This window comes from Pan paniscus, chromosome 2, assembly GCF_029289425.2.
Source record: "Pan paniscus chromosome 2, NHGRI_mPanPan1-v2.0_pri, whole genome shotgun sequence".
In the NCBI taxonomy this organism is placed as follows: Eukaryota; Metazoa; Chordata; class Mammalia; order Primates; family Hominidae; genus Pan; species Pan paniscus.
Window position 1 is genome coordinate 117,571,246 of NC_085926.1, and position 14,964 is coordinate 117,586,209.

Below are 14,964 nucleotides of genomic sequence, written 5' to 3' on the forward strand. Positions count from 1 at the left end.
TGAGTCTTGGGAGACAGAACACCTATGCACGCAATAAGTTACAGGAATCTGGCTTATTACTTACAGCTAGGCAGCAGACAACAGAAGCCTGAAATTCATGTGAGCCAGTACCCAAGGCTTAGGAAAGCTGCCTGTGGCACACGGATCCTCATCTGCACATGCCCGCTTGTACCACAGCTGAGGACCCCCAGGAAGGCAGCCCACCCTGGGTTTTATATTCAAAGGAAACAAGAATCACTGAGCTAAAGCATTGAAGGATATCGTGTTTGGGGGTGTGGGGTAGTCGGGGGACTGGAACAGATTCCAGGATGTTGGATTCCCAGCACATTCTACAGTTATTCTTGAGAACTATAAGCCAGAAAGCTGAAAGAACCAGGCCCAGTCCAAGACCTTGAAAACTGTCTTGCACTACACTTATATTTTATGACTTGTTCTGAGAAGGTACGTGTGCGTGCGTGCACGCACTTGCATGTACCCATGTTCACATGCAGGACATACAGGACAGCAGGAGTGGAGAGACTCCATAATCGTGCTCTTCACCTCAAATTGGAATCTGGCAAGATTGGACTTTCTGAAAATCAGGTAGGATAAGGGCTTCAAGCCATTTTGGGTTGAGCACTAAAATTTCATGACACATTCTATCTGATGGAATTCTCTGCAACCTTAAAAGAAGAATGAGGCAGCTCCAAAGTATTTTGTTTAGTGTGAAACTCAAGGTTCGAAAGAGTTTGCGTAAGCCTGGGCGTGGTGGCTCACACGTAGAATCTGAGCACTTTGGGAGGCAAAAGTGGGAAGATGACTTCAGCCCAGGAGTTCAAGACCAGCCTGGGCAACATGGCGAAACCCTGTCTCTTAAAAAAGAAAAAGAAAAGAAAGAAAGAAAGAAAGAAAGAAAGAAAGAAAGAAAGAAAGAAAGAAAGAAAGAAAGAAAGAAAGAAGAAAGAAAGAAAGAAAGAAAGAAAAAAAAATTAGATGGCCATGGTGGTGTGTGCCTGTACCAGCCACTTGGGAGGCCAAGGTGGGAGAATCACTTGAGCCCAGGAGGCCAAGGCTGCAGTGAGCCATGATTGCGCTGCTGCACTTCAGCCTGGATGACAGAGCAAGACACTGTCAAAAAAAAAAAAAAAAAAAGTAGGTCAAAAGAAGGGTGTAAAAATCTAAAAAGCATGAGATAGAATATCTTTAGGAGGATAAGCAAGAAAACCATGACAATGCCTGATTTCTATAGGATTGGGAAACTTGGGGGAAAGGGATGGAGATTTATTTTTAACCATGTTTTTGTATTTTTTTAAAAAGCATATATGTGTAGACCTATTACAAAATACATGTTAGGCCAGATATGGTGGCTCACACCTCTAATCTCAACGCTTTGAGGTTGAGATGGGAAGATTGCTTGAGACCAGAAGTTTGAGATCAGCGTGGGCAATACAGCGAGACCTCCATCTCTACAAAATAATTTTAAAAAATTAGCCAGGCATGGTGGCAGGTGCCTGTACTCCAAGCTATTTGAGAGACTGAGGTGGGAGGATCACTTGAGGCCAGGAGGTCGAGGCTGCAGTGAGCCAAGATTACACCACTACACTCCAGCCTGGGTGATAGAGAAAGACCCTGTCTCAAAAATAAATAAATAAATAAATAAGTAAATAAATAAATAAAATTAGCTGGGTGTGGTAGTGTGCACCTATAGTCTCAGCTACTCAGGAGGTTGAGGCAGGAGGATTGCTTGAGCTCAAGAAGTGAGGCTGTGGTGAGCCATTATTACACCACTGCATTTCAGAATTTTGAACATTGATGCCCTGGTCCCTTGCTCGTTGTGTACCCAGATCCTAGGCAAATAAAACCATCTGTCTCCACCTTACAATGGGTGAGTAGGACCCCCTTTCTAAAAGAGTGGTGGGAACTAACCAGCACACCCTACCAGTTGAACAATGCCTTCCCCTGGCAAATACTTATTGACCACTGGCTGTGTAGCAAGTACTGTGTTACGTACTGGGATATCTCAGTGAGCAAAACAGGCCAGGACTCTGCCCTTCTGAGGCTGACATTCTCCTTGGGGGAGATGGACAGCATACACTGAATATGAATTGTGGCTCTCTCAGTGTCTCCAGGTAGAAGGGTCTCATCCTCACCTTCTAAAATATGTGATCTCACTTTTCAGAAGGACGAGGTTTAGTCCAATAAAACTCTTGCATATCTTGTTTCGCCTTGGCCCTCTCAAGCAGTGTCCCTAGCCCCTGGCCTATCTGAGCTTCAGTTTCTCCACTGGTGAAATGGACATGGCTATTGTAAGTATTAACAGAAGACTAGTAGTTCTAGCATGCGTACGATCACCCGAGGAGCCTGCTGGAACTGCAGAGTCCTAGGCCCAGTTCCAAAGATTCTCATTCTGTGTGTCTGGGGTGGATCCAGCAATCTGTCCCAAGTCAATTGGATGGTTGTGAGGCAGGGGGTTCTGGAAGGGACCACTCTGACCCCGCTTGGAGAGCTCTGCGCTAGATGTTGGATGTGAAAGAAAGTGAAAGTGCTCTCTCAATGTCAGCTGTATTCATGCCATGCACAAGGGCACCCTGGATTAACTATCTCTGGCCACGGTGTGGGTGGCTAGGAAAACAGCCCTCAGGTCTCCTGCTGTAGGGAAAATGATTGACTGATGGCTCCAGCTGCTGTCTTCTGAATCTACCTCTGTCTTTGTGCTGAGGCTGACCTCAGCTAATGACTAAGCAAGATGTGGCTGCTAATGCAGGCTCATTTCTACAAAACACATCTGCTGTCACAAAAGACTTTGGCCTGAGGAGTCCCCATTGGCCTGGTCAGAATATTCTAGAAACTGTGCTGCAGCCTGAGACTCTTCCTATGTAATCCTCTCTTTCCTGCCCATTATCTTTCACAGGTATCAGATGTTCACCACCATCTAAAGGCGCTTCCTGCCTTCTCTAGTACCTCTTATTCTTTACAGGTGTTAGCTCGATAAATCTCTTGCATATCTTGTCTTACCTTGGCATCTTCTTCTCCGAGGACCTGAACTCATACACTTGGCTTGGTCTCTAATATCAAGACAGCTTTCAGTAGTGACCTCTGCTGTGCACTACTTATTGCTACACCCCTTCCTGGTTGCAGCAGCACTTGAGCAGTGAGATCATGTGCACAAGGGGATGTAAGGGCTAGCCCCTCCAAAATAATTGTATCCTGTGTTCAGCCATGATGACATGGTCCCAGAGCCTCTTCAGGAGTTGTTGCTGTAGAGTATCGTTGCTCAGAGCATGGATTCTGGGGCTGGCTCATCCCGCTTTAAATCCCAGCTCTGCATGACCTCGGGCAAATGACTTAAATTCTCTGTGCCCTACCAGCTGTGTAAAACACAAATGTTTGTATTTAATACAAATTACTTCTATCACAGAGAAGTAATTTGTACTTATCTGTGCTTACTAACTATGTAATTGTCACAGTTAAGTAATTTGTATACAATTATAATACAAATAAGTAATTTGTTGTACAAATTACTTAACTTCTCTGTGATAATACTCACCTCAGAGAGTTATTGTTTGGAAAAGATGATCCTGGCCCTGCCAGTGGGCTGTCTACCTCACAGCAATGTGTTATGATTTAGGGAGTGGGGGGCAAGTGCCCTGCCCTCTGCCTCTGCCCCATTGACTTGCCTAGAAATAGCTCTTTGTGGTTTCTGCCACTCTTTTGGGTGGAGAGGCCATATGGTGCTGGAACCATCTTGGTGGTTCCAGGCCCGGCCCTGCCACTTCCACCAACGGGATCTCTACAGGTCATTTTCTTTTTCTAATATGCAGTTTCTTTGTGAATTCAGGAAGTTGAACATCTCCAAAGTTGGACTTGACTCCTAGCCCCAAGATTCTACAAAATGATAGTACTCTCCAGAGGAAACTTTTTCTTCCCTTCTTCCCTTTAAATGGACACTTAATATATAGTATTATCTCAGTCTTGTGCTAGGCACTGGGTATTCAAAAATGAAAAGAGAAAGCCTTTGCTCTCAAGTCACTCAGAATCTTCTAGGGAGACACACATGTCCACAGATAATTCCAACACAATGAGGGGTTTCTGGCCACCCAGAGATGCAGGACTTCTGCCTTGGTTATTACTAACATCCTATCACGGGAAGTGGGAGAGGTGCAGGAAATAGTTTCCTGATCATGTTTGGCTCAAAGAGGGACAGTGTGTTTCAATGCACTCTGGTTAAGAAAAAAGAAAGTGTATTTATTTTCATTGAGAAGAAGAAACCGAAAACTCTGGCATTTAAATAAATAAGGAAGAATTTATTTTTCCTTTTCAGGTCATGAGGCTAGTTAATGATTAGTGAAATCCACGTGGGTGTTTTCTGAGAGGCTGGGTTATATGATCTCTTTGGCTTTAGGGAATTACTCCATACCAGCTCTGAGATTTCCAGCTCAGCAATGCCCCCAGGTCCCTGGGAGAGCTGCTTCTGGGTGGGGGGCCTCATTTTGTGGCTCAGCGTTGGAAGTTCAGGTAAGCCAGGGATCAGGCCTTGGGAGGAACTTATTTCAGTCAATGATCGTATTTCTCCAACTACTTATGCAGTACTAACTTTTGGAAGATCCCCTAAAAGCCTTTTGCCTCTTCTGAGGTGAATTTAAAACAGTAGGGGAAAAAAACCCCTTTTATCATAATCAGAATGATGGTAAACAGGTCACAAAACCTGAACTTTCCCTGGTTATCCGACTCATTTTTCTAAAGCCCACATAAAAAAACCCTTTCTCACCTTGCACAAGCCAGGACCAACTGTAAGAAAATAAAATTTGGTTAATTCTAAGATATTCATTTTTCACCCCATAAATATCCACCATTCCAAGATATATTTAATTTTAAAATTTAGGTTTTCCAAACTAATAACGATTTTGTCACTGAGATTGTTAGATGTCCTTTCTAATCCAGCAACCTAACTCAAGTAGTTCGTCATCCTGACTGGGTGATGAGAACTAGTCCCTGCTAACCTCAGATGCCCCTGGGAAAACGTCCCTCAGATGCCAATTTGCATCTATCTTTCCCCCAGTAAAGAACTGACCCACTGATCCCTCTTGCCTAACAGAAAATTAACCTGCTCTACTTTGGGTTCTCAGAAGTTCTCAGAAGACTCCTTCTCACTATGGTGAGGTCACCCTTAGAAAAATCCCCTCCCTCTACTCACAATAGCAGGCTGCTTTTCTGTCTTCTCCGCTGGACATTTAATTCTCATTCCCTGGCTCTAGAATATGTCATTGCTTCTGCCTGGGGTTGCTCACATCACCTTTGGATTGATTTCTGTTCTTTTCATCTTTCAAGGGGGCTTCTGTATTCCTATCTCCCTTGTACTCGTTCTTTTTCTGCTCAGCACCCCTCCCTGCTACAAAGTTCCACTGGGTGACTGCATGCTCTCCTTGCACTCATGGGTGGTTTTTCAGAGGTGCTGTTGAGCTCTGTATGTGCTTTCTCCTACCTCAATTAGTTGTCCCTAAAAGGTGAGGATTTGAGGCTTCTGTCTCTTTTAGCATAGTTAGTGCTGTGCTCTGTATAGAGCAGATGTCCAGTGAATATTGCAGACATTGATGCTTAGAGGAGGCAATGGGCTGAGCTGATGGGGAATAGGCTCTGTCTGGGTCGGGCTAACCCGGACTGGAATCCTGGCTCTGTTTCTTTGTAGCTATGTGACCTTGAGGAAGTGGCTTTCTTTACCTGTAGCTAGAGATGATCCTTACCAGATAGGAATGCTGTAAGGACTGAATGGGATCATCTGTGCACAGGGTCTGACTTTTGCAGTTGCTTATTCCTTTGTGATTTTATTATTAGCAAATTGTTGTCTAGGCTGATGGAAGTGGAGGGAACAGGGCTGTCATGAGCCACCTTGGAGAGAAGGTGGGAGGTATCTCCTAGGAGAGCTGTGGGTCCCGTTCTGAGAAGTGGGCTTGGCAGGCCCACTTTGTCCCTGCTCAGGAGCCCCAGGCCTCCTTAGGGGCTGGAAGGCATTTGCTAGTTGTCCTGATTTGAAGGTTGAGGAGTGGGAGGACTATAGCAAATTGGCATCAAACTCTTTTTGGAAGCTCATCTGTCGGTAAGCCTGGGGCCTCTGTCACACAGATAAGAGAAGCTCAGAAATTCTGAACCAGATAACAGGGTTAGGGTCAGTGCAGAAGCTGATCAGGTTCCAGCCACATATGTGGGAATCATTCTAGATGCTCTGGGCAGGAAGTGGGCTTATAATAACATGTTAGCAGGGCCTGGGTATTTCCTTGCCTGGTCTTCTTGCCTTTGTTTGTCTCTGGTGTCTTTCTTTTCACACTTACCCAGTGAGGCATTCTCTATTTCCCATCTGCTTCTCTTCCTTTCCCACCTTAACTGAGTGTTTCACTGTCAACAGCGACAATATTTATTAAGTTAATGTTCCTTATTCTTACTTTTAGTAGTGCTGTCTCAGAAATGAAGTGAGTTGATGGATAGGCAGAGATAGAAGTGTGTGTGCGTGTGTGTGTGTGTGGCTGGGAGGGATAGAAATATGCCAAAGGGAAAAAGAAAAAGGATGTAATTGACTTCAGACAGCCTAGATGAAGTAGGTGGACAGAAAGAGGATGCCGGATGCAGAGAGCTCAAGGTAAAGGAAAGGAAGAGCTCAAATGATCGGGAGGGAGGAGGTTCAGGAGGTATCCAGGTGCCTGCTGTCACACAAGGGCAGTAGCTGACCCACATGGGCCTCTTGGAAGTTCAGCCTCCACTCACTTTCCTGGCTGTGTACCCACACAATCTTTCATGACAACCCCAGTCACACCTAGTTTTTCCTTGGACTGTGGAGCTTTAGATTGTTGAGCTCCTTGATCAACCTGGCCCTTGAGCTTCCAGGCTGGCTGAGGCATCCTCTCCTCCAGGTGGATGCACAAGTCTTCCTCCATCTGGGGTAGGTGGTCTTTCTTTGTGTTCTCTCAGTACCTATGTTTCCTGGTCACAGATCTTACATCCCTATTTGCTGTGGGGCCTGCTTATTTTCCCTTTCTCCGCTAGACTTTGAGCTCCCAAAGGGCAGTTATGGCTGGCGTCTTCTTCATCCTTGAATCCCCAGAGCCTCACCCCAGGCCCAGGCACACAGGACACATTCAATAAGCCAAGAGCCTTGGTAACTGAGAAGAAAGAAATTGAGCGGGCTGCAGTCCTCATCTCTACTTCCTGACATTAGGGCAGATTGATTAAATGACACTCATCCTGAAACAATTCAGCCAAAGAAGGGTTCCAGAGGGTGGCCCATTTCAGAGACACTCCTGGCTGCTGATGCCTCAATCCATAGGTCATCTGATAGCACAGCTCTGTCTGTGGGGAGCCCAGGGCTCAAGGGGGTGGCAGGAAGTTCAGTGGCCCATAGTGCTGAGCTGGTGGCAGAAGCAGCCTGTGACACCAGCCTCTGTAAGGCCAGCCTGGGCCTGAAGGTGGTGCTGCACCCTGCATGCGTGGCAGAGCCACCCTCAAGTCAGCTATTGGGAGGGGGCCTCTGCCCTCCTCCCCTCCTGCAGTGTCTTCCCGAGGAGCCTGGAGGAGGGTGCCTGCTTCCCGACACATGCACCGATGGCTCCTCTGTCATCTCCACATTTGATAACAAAGTGTCTGATGTGGTTTTGTGCCAACTCTGTCACTGCCAGAACACCCTTCCCTTCTTGGTCCAGGCCACAGAATCAAAACTGTTTTAGCAAAATAACACTTCTACGAAACAAAAGCCCATGGGGGATACCGATCTACAGAACACACCTGAGACAGGTGCAGATGGGAGTGCAGAGTAGCACATTTCCAGCATTTGCAGATCACAGAGGCCACCCATGGGAACCATGAGCAGCCCAGGCGGGTGAAGGGAGCTCTGTCATATATGCCTGAGAGTCACTTTCCATTATGGAAACATGGGTGTTACCAGGCCTTACTCACCCTTCTCTAACACTTCTTCAGTGTCAAAGACTCAAGAATAGAAAACTATAGGCTATTTTCAGACTCAGACAAGCCAGTATTTCATTCTGCACCCCTCATTTCTATTGTTTATAAATCTCTGGTCAGCCTGGCCAGATACTCATGTGTCACTGTTCTTTGGTTGGAGTGGTGGCTAGGTAGAGGCAGTATCTGAATATGCTTCCCTATTTATCAGCTTCAAATACTGGCAATTTTCTTCTCTCCCTTTTCAAACTTTATAACTTTTATCCCATTGCATTGTCTTGTTTCAGTGGTTAGGACTAGGACCTCTAGCACAATATTTAATAGAAGCAGTGATAGCAGACATTTCTTATCTGTTCCCTGTTCTAAATGGAATACTTCTAATATGTCCCAGTAAATCTAATCCTTACTGTAGGCTTTTAGGAGATATCCTTTCTTATGTTAAAGAGTGTTGAATTTTGTCAAGTGTTCTTTTTTTCTGCTCATCCGTTGAGATGAGCATATGGTTTTTCTTCTTTAGTTTGTTCATACGTGAATTATATTAATACTTTTTTTAATGTTAAAACAGCCTTTAATTCTTTGCAAAGAATTGGCCCAGCAAACCTTGCTGGGCCATGATGTACTTTGTGGTCTTGTTATCCTGGATGGATTTAGATTTGCTTATATTTTATCTTAGATTTCTGTTTATGTTTATAAATGAAAGTAGCCTTTAGTTTTTCCTTCTCCCCTGTCCTTTGCACTTTTGGTACTTTGGATATTCTCACAGAATGAACTGGAATCCTGTCTCCCATTTTCTATTCCTGGAACAGCATGTGTAAGCTAGGGATCAATAGAATTCCTCTGTGAAACTCTCAGGCCTCTTAGACTTTTCTGAGGGATAGTTTTGAAACTAGTGTTTCAATTCCTTTATGCTATAGTTTTACATTTGATTTTCTGTTTTTCCTTTCTTGACTAAGTTTTGGTAAGTTACGTTTTTCTAGGAAATGATCCATTTTCTAGCAAAATATCAGTATTTTCAGTTTTGGGGTGGATATAAACTTTTTTATGGTGTAAGGAAATCTACTGTCTGTATTTATATCCCTTTTTTATTCCTGATATTGTTTACTTTTAACTTCCCTTTGTTCTGTTACTCTGTCTTATCAAAAGTACATCTAGCTCATTAATCTTTTCAAAGAGCCAGTTTTGGGTACTGGCTCTTTGTGTGTGACAGGTACTATTTTAGGCAGTAGAGTGAACAAAATGGATTTTAAAAATCCCTGCTTTGTTCAAAAGTACATTCTAATGTGGACTGAACACTAATAGACAATAAGTATAATAACTTGGCAAATTCCATAGTAGATTAGAAGGTGATGATTGCTAACAAATAAATAGACCAGGGTAAGGATGATTGAGAGAAATGAGGTGAGGAACACAAGCAGGTTACAACTGAAATAGGATGTGAGAGTAGAGAAGAGAGCACTTGACAAGCAAAGACTTGAAGGAAGGGAAGGAACTGCCATGTAGATACATAAGGGAAATGCATTCCAGGCAGAAGGAACAGCCGGGCAAAGACCCTCAGGCAGGAAGCCATCTAGAGTGAGGAAGGGCAAGGAGAACTACTGGCTGCAATAGTGAGTGATTGTAGCATAAGGCAAAGGACTCTTGGAGTGGGGTGGATTAGCTCAGTTAGGGCCTTACAGTCCATTGTTAGGACTTCAGGTTTCAATCTGAGAGAAAAGGCTTGGAGAATTTTGCACAGAGATGTAACATGACTTGACTGACTTAGAAAAAAAAACCATGACTGCTGTGTTGCAAATAGACTGAAGGGGCCAAAAGAGAGGACAAGAAATGCAGTTGCAGGCTGTGGCAGTGGCTGTGAGAGATGATGGTGGCTTGGGCCAAGGTGGTGAGAAGGGTTAGATTCTGAATATTTCATTCTGATGGTCAAGCCAACAGAACTTACCAACTGTATGTGGGATGTGAGAGATAAGGAAGAGTCAAAGATATCCCAGGCAACTTTGCAAAGCCTGAGAAATTGTAATGACTAAGTTGCTACCAATGTTGCTCATATTTCCTTATTTTCTATTTCTTCAATTTAAACTATTACCTTTATATTTCTTTCCCTATATTTTATTTGGAATTACTGTGGTATTCTTTTCTGAGTTAAAATATTACTTTATCTAATCTAAGTCTTTCCCTTCCCCCTCCCACAAACATTTGCATGTAAGTTACACATTTTTCTCTATTAAAAGGTAAACTTAGGCACATTAAAATTTTAAATAGTTTATTTGAACAAACAGTGATTTATGGTTTGGGCTGCTTCACACTGCAAGTGGCTCAGGGCTCCACCAAAGGGATGTGAAGAAGAAATTTTATAAGGTGCCTATGAATGAAGCAAGGCAAAGAAAATATTTGATTGATTAAAGTGGAGCAGTACCTTAAGGTCCCTAGTCAGAGGTTAGCTGGAAGCTTCTGAGTGGTAAAGCTTAAGCCTCAGTTTCCTAGGACACAGCTCTTCACTATGAGTTGGGGTGTGGTGAGCTTCTGTAGGAACTCAACCACTAGAGCTTCCTCAGTCTAATGGCTTCCCAAAGAATTATTTTAACAACCCAAGTGCTGTTTTAGCCACTCTTTGCAAGTTTTGATATGTGCTGGTTTTATTGTCGTTTAATTTTTAATATTCTGTACTTTTCATTGTGATTATTCTTTAACCCATACATTCCTTAAAAGGTTAAAAGGGTATTTTTCTGTTGGTAGGAGTGTAAATTAGTATAGCCACTATGGAGAATAGGATGGAGGCTCCTCAGAAAACTAAAGATAGAACTTCCATATGATCCAGCAATTCCACTACTGGGTATATATCCAAAAGAAAGGAAAGGAAGTCCGTATATCAAAGAGATATCTGCACTCTCACATTTATTTCAGCACTGTTCACAATAGCCAAGATATAGAACCAACCTAAGAGCCCATCAACTAATGAATGAATAAAAAAAAAGAAGATGTGGTATATATACACAAAGGAATACTATTCAGCCTTTAAAAAGAAGGAAATCCTGCCATTTGCAGCAACATGGATGGAACTGGAGGCCATTATGTTAAGTGAAATAAGCCAAGCACAGAAAGACAAATATCACATTTTCACACATATGTAGGAGCTAAAAAAGTGGATTCATGATGATAGAGAGTAGTAGATTGTGGCTCCCAGAGGCTGAGAAGGGGGGAGGAGTTGGGAATGAAGGGGAGAAAAGAATATACATGTATTTATTACCACTGAACTGTACACTTAAAAAAGGTAAAGATGATAATTTATATTCTTTTACCTGAATATAAAAAATTTTTAAAAATCTTGAACAAGCTTCAGCAATATATGTCCATGAGGAATTGTGCCCAGGAGTTTCTCTTTGTAATGGGCTGGTAAAAATACCACAGGCACATGGGATGGGCTTGTCCTATTGTAAAAAAAGGGAGGGGGTGTTTTTACATGTCCAAATGTATACTAAAATAATTTTTGTTATTGATTTCTAGTTTTATTACATTTTATTTAGATGATATTGATTCTTTGGTGATTATTTGGGCCTGCTTTGTGACATATTATGCTCATTTAAAAGGACTCCAACTCTCTGATGGATGCAGGCTGCCCTATATGAACAATAGAGCAGATTGACTCATTAATGTGGTTTGCATCTCATGCTGAAACACAGTCTTTTCATCTTTTCTTTAAAGAGCCAAATGCTGGGGGAGGCTGATAAAATGATGGAGTCAGGCATTAGCTCTCTCATGTGCTGTGGGAGTTCAAGCCGCAGGCTGAAGAGCTTAGGGCCGGCACTCTCAGAGTGGGCTTCATCCCAGGAGCCTCCAAACCTGCCTGCTTGGTCTGCCTCTGCAAGGGGATTGAGGACAAAGTCTGGGGCTCAGAAGCAGTGATGGGGAAACCTCTAGTCTACCACAGCGATGCTCCAGAAGGCCTCATGGCTTGAGGTATTCTCCACAGGTGGGGTTCCCACAATTCACTCATAGCACCATATCCCAGAGCATCCCAGATCCACACTCCTGTTGTATATGGGCTCCCAGTTACCTCTGATAGAAGACAGTCACTCCAGAAATCTAAAGTTACTGTCTTCCTCAACAAAGGGGCTCACACAAACCGAAGTCTGCAATCTGGATGTCTCCTCTGAACCTCTGATTCTGTGAATCACTTTGTCTGGTGGCAGCAATGCTGTGTGGGACTGTGTTCTGCGGGTCAGCGTGTACCCTGCTGCTCCTGCCAGTCTCCCTTTGGGATGCATGGAAGTCAGGGACCACACCTCTGCATCACAGAAGTGGGGATCGGGGTGTGATGCTGGGTGCTGAAAATGGGCCAGATTTTCAGCTCCCTGGGAAGCAGGAGTTTCATGTTGCCTTTTCTGTTCAGTGTTTTTTAAAGGCCTGCAGTTACCTTTGCCAGAGAATTTCCATTGTAAAGGTATCTATTGTAAGGTGCTGTGAAGTAGGTGAGACTTGTCAAGGTTCTTCTCTGTCATCTATCTAGGCTATGGGCTGGGCACTGGAAGGCTATGGCAGGGCTCCTGACTGCTCATAAGGACAAGAAGTGATTAGGTGGGGCTAAAGAGTTGAAAATCCTTCTGGGAGGGAGTGTTCAGACTAGACTGAGGCTAGTCCGCAGGGCAACTGTTCATTTGGCTGCCCAGGGTTCTATTTAGAATTCTCTACTAGTTTGCTAGGGATACCATAACGAAGTGCCACGGACTGGGTGGCTAGAACAATGGAAATGTATTGCCTCACAATTCTGGAGGCTGGAAGTCTGAGATCAAGATGTTGGCAGTGTTAGTTCCTTCAGGGCAATGAGCAAAGGATCTGTTCCAGGACCCTGTCCTTGGCTTGTAGATGGCCACTGTCTCCCTATGTCTTTACAACATCCTCCCTCTGTCTGTGTCCAAATTTCCTCTTTATATAAAGATAATAGTCATATTGATTTAGACCCACTCTGTTGGCCTCTTTCTAACCTTTGTGAAGACCCCATCTCCAAATACAGTCACATTCTGAAGTATTGGGGGTTAAGATTTCAACATATGAATTTTGGGGGATGAGACTCAGTTCAGCCCGGAACAACAGCCATTTCACCATGGCCTTTAATCTCATCTAGTTGAGCAATATTCCTTCTCTGCTATTTTGTCCTTAGGCATGAAAAATATTCACACAGCTTCATTACAGAAGTGATGAAGGCTGTAATAAATGAGTGATTATTGCACTAGCTGATGTATAATAAACCCCATGCCTGCAGGCCCCTGTTTCTTGCTTCCTTCCAAGGTCATCTTTCTTCCTTCTAAGAACAGATGACCTCACCTTGGATGTTGCTTGTTTTGTTTTGTTTTCCTCCAGGGGATGCACCTCCTACCCCACAGCCAAAGTGTGCTGACTTCCAGAGCGCCAACCTTTTTGAAGGCACCGATCTCAAAGTCCAGTTTCTCCTCTTTGTCCCTTCGAATCCTAGCTGTGGGCAGCTAGTAGAAGGAAGCAGTGACCTCCAAAACTCTGGGTTCAATGCCACTCTGGGAACCAAACTAATTATCCATGGATTCAGGTGGGAGTTAAATAATCAACAGGACCTCTCAACTAAGAATGATCAAGTAACCATAATACCATAAGAAGTTAGTGGGCAACAAGAGGAGGAATGAATTTACCAATGGCCACATGTTCCATCCCTCATATCCTGCTGTCTTTGATGGGGTCTCATGTCAACATGCACACATGGTGTTCATTCTTATTGGTCATATACGTTACTTCTCCATCCAGTCTTGTCTACACACTCATGAACAGTACATGTCTGTGACTGGACAAATCTCCATACACAGAACCTTTATTACCTAGGATTGTATTTCCCTTCTTCACTTCTTCCTTGGTTTTATGACCTAAGAAACTTCCATTTATGGGTGCTACTTCTGTTGTACCCAGAGGTTATGGGTGTGATGGAGCTATGCACTTCTCTTCTTCAATTTCTCTGATACTCTCCAGTCCACAATTTGTTGTAATATATAGTCACTGAGTCTCAATTCCAATCACCATCCTTTCTTTGAACAGCTTTTCTCCAAAGCCCATCTATAGGGCTAGAAACAGAGAAAGGTTTCTGGGAGGAAAGAGGGAGAGAATATGGTAAAGTAATAGCACTATGGAGCAAGTAGAGTTGGGGCACCCAATGAAAAGGTAGACACAAAGGCTGTGCACAAAGGACCACCATTTCCTGATCTCTGGCCTGTCTCTGCCTCTCAGGTCCCTGGACTCCAGGGACTCAGCCACATGTTTCCTTAGGCATCTCTCCTTGCTCTTGTGCCAAAGCCTCTCCTCTAGCACATCTCATATTCCACCACTTTCCAAGGCTGAGTGTGTACCTCCAACCCAGGGGTAGCTAATAGAGGTGGAGAGCTCATCAGGCAAGGCACTCTGTCTGCTCTTAAATCCCACAACCCCATTCCCTGGCACACACCCAGTCCACGCTCCTCTGTCCACACGAGTGTGCTCTCTTTGCTTCTATACTGGGAGTCATCAAAAAACTTATTTCCTGATCCCAATCTGTTGGGAAAGATTTCTAAACATTTTTCTATCATTTTCCTTTTCCCGGAAAAGTCCCACTATACTGTAAGTTCCAGAAGGATAGGGACTATATCTTATTTGTCTTTATTTTTTGGAAAGCACCTAGCATACTGCCTGGCCCATAGGTACTCAATAAATGCTTGCTGAATAAATCAATGGGTGAATGAGAGAAAGAAAGGGAGAAGGAAGGAAAAAGAAAGAGAAAGGAAGAAAGGAAAGGAAAGGAAAGAAAGAAAGAAAGAAAAAAGAAAGAAAGAAAGCAAGAAAAAGAAAATGTCCACAAAGAAAGAGCCTATATTTTAGAATGAGAATTAAGATCGCAAATCTTAACTCTAGGGCGTAACTCTAGGGCATATTTCTTTTCCACAAATAACACAAATGGAGCAATGCAATGTATACAGTTTATGTGGTTTATGCATTGTGCAAAGGTGCCTGACAAAAGGCTGATGAGGCTGAAATCCAACCTGAGTTCTGAAC

The 14,964-nt window shown here is 43.6% G+C and overlaps 1 protein-coding gene across 3 annotated transcripts in view; it reads left to right on the forward strand.

Moving 5' to 3' along the window:
- Positions 1 to 4,338: 4,338 nt before the first annotated feature.
- PLA1A (phospholipase A1 member A) overlaps positions 4,339 to 14,964 on the forward strand; it is a 31,246-nt gene continuing 20,620 nt past the window's right edge. For 2 of the 3 annotated variants that reach the window (XM_003825149.5, XM_008950451.4), the window contains exons 1-2: positions 4,339 to 4,494; positions 13,279 to 13,480. In XM_003825149.5, the coding sequence (XP_003825197.2) occupies positions 4,422 to 4,494; positions 13,279 to 13,480 (275 nt within the window). In that variant the 5' untranslated portion in view covers positions 4,339 to 4,421. The remainder of the gene's footprint in view (positions 4,495 to 13,278; positions 13,481 to 14,964) is intronic. The other variant, XM_034957157.3, reaches the window with a different exon arrangement.